This window comes from Buceros rhinoceros, unplaced genomic scaffold (genome assembly GCF_000710305.1).
Source record: "Buceros rhinoceros silvestris isolate BGI_N320 unplaced genomic scaffold, ASM71030v1 scaffold19222, whole genome shotgun sequence".
Lineage (NCBI taxonomy): Eukaryota > Metazoa > Chordata > Aves > Bucerotiformes > Bucerotidae > Buceros > Buceros rhinoceros.
Window position 1 is genome coordinate 24,272 of NW_010400954.1, and position 4,831 is coordinate 29,102.

The window sequence follows — 4,831 nt, forward strand, 5'->3', positions numbered from 1 at the left end:
TACTGACCTAATAATTTCACATTCTTCAGCACACTATGGCTTCAGAATTGGACCCACTGCTTTAAGATGTGGAGACGCTGAACATTCTAGAAGCAAGCCAGTAAAGAGACAAGAGATGACAGTCACAGCTATTGGGGGATTGGTCTTTCTGTGGACTGATAGATTCTGCTTGCTAGAAATGACAAAAAAAAAAAAAAATCCAAAACCCAAACCAACCAAAAAAAAAACCAAAAAACCAAAAAAAAAAAAACCCACCCAACCCTGAATTAGAAAAAACCCCCACAAGAAACCATTGCAAGTGCAGCTCTTGGAAAAAAATCAGAAAGGATCAAGAAGAGCAGTAGTAATCTCAAGATTGAAAGAAATAAAACCCAAACACACAAAAAAAAAAAAACCACCCCAAAAACCCCACCAAAAACCCCACAAACTTATTTTGCAGTTAAGACCCATGAGAACCATGTTTGTACATGATTTTGCATTTAACGTCTCAGACCAGCACCTTTTTTTTTTTGTGTGCATGCATATAGGATATTTTTGTATATAGTATGACTTTGCCTCTTGAGACCAGGAACTAATCACAGACTGTACAGCCCCTTCTCAGCGATGCCGGCTCAGTTCACATGTGGCAGGCAGAGGGTAGTCAAGGTCTGTGGTCCTGCTCAGGAGCACGGCTATAAGTAGATTGTGGCTGTATCAAACCCTTTTGTCCCAGAATAAACAGGCTCTTTTATCATATCCCTTTCTACTATGTCAGAGGCTCTATTTTTAGAATATTAAACTATTCACTGCAGCCAGCTTTCGTTTAATCAATGAAAAACAAGATGGAGTACTTTCTCCAGCCTCCCAGGGGCTCTGATAGCCACCTGTATTCTGCTGGGCAGGACTGACTGACTTCCCTGCTGCAAAGAGAGTTTATTTTGACCTCCCTTCGGCTGCATAACCACAGCAGTAAGGCTTCTACTGGACCAGCTGGGCTTTTCCTTCTCTTAGTACCACTAAGTGAATCTTTACTTTTTTTGAGACTCAAGATGTTCGTGTTCTTCCTTAAACGATGGATTGTAGCAACATCGTATCTATCTCCTTTACTGTTATCTCCAGGGAGGGGAAGGGTGTAGCTATACTGAGCTATTTTCAGCTGATCCTGGGGCACTACTCTGAAAGATCCAGACCTCACAGAATAAGCTATACCTGCATTCTTTCCTATTACCAATGTCTATCACTATTTGCTTGCTTTTCAAAAGCTGAAAAAAACCTTGGCACCAATTCCAATACCATAGGGGGAGTTGGTCCTTACTATTCATATCATAATGAAAACAGGCAAGAACCCGTGAAGAAAAGAAGTCCCTGTTTTCTAGACCACCTCACTGTCAGACTGTACTTGCCTGGAAATGGAAAGTGCTGGCAAGCTCAAAGGCAAGGGCCACAGGGAGCATTTCTTCCTCTCCGGGTTATGAAGTCTCATTCTCCCTCACGTGTGAAGTGAGGTGGGGCACCTGAGGACGCAGTAAGAACCAGTCACACCAACAGGGGAGATACCAGCTCACCGGAACAACATAAAAGGAGCGAAAACACACTGTCTTCTCCTACTGCTCACTCCTTTTAGTGGGAAGGGAAAGAAAAACAAGAGTTTTCCTTTCTTCCCTTTTTGAATGTTAGTGTCTTCATATTTGTCTCTATGTAAATATTCACTGTTAGAAAAGAAAGTGATGCAAACCCCGAATCCGATGTGTTCAGTAAAGCCCTCTCGTTTAGAGCTTTAACTAGTTACAGGTCACAAGCATCTCTGCAGGTTCAGTCTCAAAAGTTCAAGGTAACCTAACAAGATGTACAAAAGGAGAGGTCTAAGATACCTTTATTCAGCTTCTCGGTTGGCAAGCAGGGCTCACATACATCCACCCAGTAACAGGGAGGATGCCCAGAAGGGCAGATGCTGCAAGCTGAATGGGGGCGGGAAATAAAGCGTTCTCAGGCAGTGCTTCTACCACCAACATTTATTTCTGTTAAAGCAGATTATAAATCATCAGTACAAATATATATAACTTACATTTGCTTGTAAGGCCAAAGTTTAAAAGTAAAGTTAAAATGAGATGGTTTTCACAAGTCACCAGAGGCAGAACCTGGACCAGCTGCAGCCTTAACCACAAGGTTTCACAAATCAGTGGAGAAAAAAAAAACAAAAAACAAAAAACCAAAAACGAACAACAAAACAAAAAACAAAGTTAAAAACCTCTAAGATCTACTGACAGACAGACATAAAATGGGTTTCCCAGGTACTCCCAGGATGTAGATATGGTTACAGTAAGTTGTCACAGTAGTGTTAGAACCAACAGATTAAGACAAAGAAACTGCAGCGATACATGAAAGGAAAAAAACCCCCATACTATATATAATATGTAGCTTGATTCCCATAAAAACCAGTAAATTTTCCCCATGGTCTTCAAACCATGACAATACTGTTCTTTGATTTTCTGTATTTAAAACTACGATATAATGACTTATTGGTTGTGATTGTTGTTGCAATATGCTACTTACAATGAACAGATACAAGAACAAGCTAGAGCCCCTTTTTCCACCCCACCCCCCCAATATTACTTACACTAAGAATCAGAGATAAATCAATCTTATATACAATTTCTTACATCCAACCCCCTTTTTTTTTTAACCTTTGGCAAGATTACTTACAACTCATACAGGTTTTAATATCCAACTATTTAAAATATTCTAAATGCATAAAAATAAAGATTTTGGCTTTACTTTACTCTTTACATATAATATTCACTTTGTTACTCAAAATGGAAGCTCAGCTTTTCCCACAAACCCAGTTTCTGCCAAGCAGGTGACAATCTCCCACCCATTACCACCCCTTCAACCCCACCCCGCTTTTCCCTGAGAGGGAATGTCCAGGACTCGCAGGGCATCAGGAGGACACGGGCACAAGGATGTGCCTCCCTTTCTGTGAGATAACTGACGGTTCTGCAGAACAGGCTCTGGGACTGGGGGCCGTTCTTTGCTCTGTTTGACTTCCAGCTTTCCAAGTGAGGAGGGACGGCAGGCTGGGGTGGCTCCAGGACTCCTTTTAAGAACTGCACATTAAATTTACTGTATGTTTATATCCTCCCCATAATTGCTCCCTCTTTCTAACCCATTTTCGTTTGAAGGGACCTTTGGGATTATCAAAGCAAACTGATCAGAAACAGTCCCCTCTGCTCCCTTTATCCCTCTAACCTAATGAATGAACAAGTTATTCACCCCCACAAGACTGCTTAAAGTTCAATCTCAAATGTCTTCTGTAAATCACTTGAGAAGGGGTTAGTTGGAGAGGGATTAGTGCGCTGCTTTGCCTTGCTCTCTAGTGCTGCCCACTGTGCTTCAAATGGGTCTACCTGTGGAGCAGGGGCAGCAGGCTGCGAATGCTTGTCCTCTGCAGCCCACTTGCCACCGTCAACTCCGTTGAAAGCGGCAGAGCCGTTGTGCTGCGCAGGGGGCTTGTAGAAAGGGCTGGTTGTAGCACTGTTGCTTTCATACTGAGGGAGTGTCTGCTGTTTGACAAGACTGGGTGACTGATGCGGGTGGGCTGCTGGAGTGTGGCTTGCAGTACCAAAGACGTTGGCTACCATCTGGGAAGGTGTGATTCCAACCACAGGTACGCTTGGGGCAGCATAGGTCATCCCATTTGCTACAGCATAGGGCTGAGCAGGAATAAATCCTGGCTGCATGGGTGGTACCACACCCACTGGCACAGGCTGAGGAGCAACGAAGGTGCTGACTGGGAAGGCTGGTGCTGACTGGGAGGCTGCTGGAGGAGGCTGTAGTAGTGGCTGTGGGGCTGGGGTTGGCTGCTGTTGGGCTCTGACAGTCTTTGAGACCTCTTCCAACCAGCGGTCTGCCTCTGAGGGAGTACGTCTGTGATTTCCTTGGAAGAGACTTGGTGAGGCCGCACCCGAGGAGGTGCTGCTCCATTCCGTGCCTGGGAAGGAAAGCATGGGAAAGTCACTAATATTTCCACTCTTCACCGTTTTATCAGGTAGGAGGATGTACACAAGGACAGACAGGCCTCCTTCCTCCATGGTTCAAAGATTGCTACCAACACTGGAAGCATCTTTATGTACCCACTGTACTGTTCTGTTATTGACAGACATTGGTCAAGAAGGGGTAGAGAAGAGCTTCTTCACTAAAATGCAGAATTATTTTTCTTTCTTCCTAGCAGACATCTGAGACTATAGGGCGTGCAGGAGAACTGCTGCCTGCACTCCTAACTTGGTGGCAATGAGCCCATAACCCTCCCATGAGGAGTATCTGTTTCTGAACGTACAGCTCAGGATTGGTTGAGTTAGAACACAAAGCTGTAAGAAACTGCTTTTAAGACTCGTTTACTCTCTCCCCTAAATTAAGGCATTACCCTCTAAAGGACAATAATGTGATGGTACTGGGGGTTCAAGACAATAGTCATTTTTCTGTCCCACTGAAGTGGAATGGGAGTACTCACTATGACACACATGAACATTTAAGGCAATATGTCTAATCAAATTACTGTATGATAAGTAAACTGTACTTACTATGACTCCTTTATATTCTTCCTCCATCTCCATTCTCTCTTTCCTTCCTCGTTTCATATATAACTGAGGTTGTTCACCTATCAAACTCTCTTGTTCAACACTTAGTGTTTTAGACTTTTCTTCTATAAAACCAGCTCTGATTTTAACTCAAATATCTTCAATGATTAAAAAAAAATAATAAACACTATCATTTCCATTTCTCCCACAGTTTCAAAACTATCTTCCACCAGATGAATTCTGGCTTTCCTTATCCCTGCAGTTTCAAATTCTCTTTC

At 43.1% G+C, this 4,831-nt stretch overlaps 1 protein-coding gene across 1 annotated transcript in view; it reads right to left on the reverse strand.

Annotated features, from left to right (window-relative positions):
• Positions 1–2,921: 2,921 nt before the first annotated feature.
• The window catches only part of NUMB (numb homolog (Drosophila)), a 22,939-nt gene continuing 21,029 nt past the window's right edge, over positions 2,922–4,831 (reverse strand). The window contains exon 9 of the mRNA XM_010132109.1: positions 2,922–3,967. Within this exon, the coding sequence (XP_010130411.1) occupies positions 3,264–3,967 (704 nt within the window). The 3' untranslated portion in view covers positions 2,922–3,263. The remainder of the gene's footprint in view (positions 3,968–4,831) is intronic.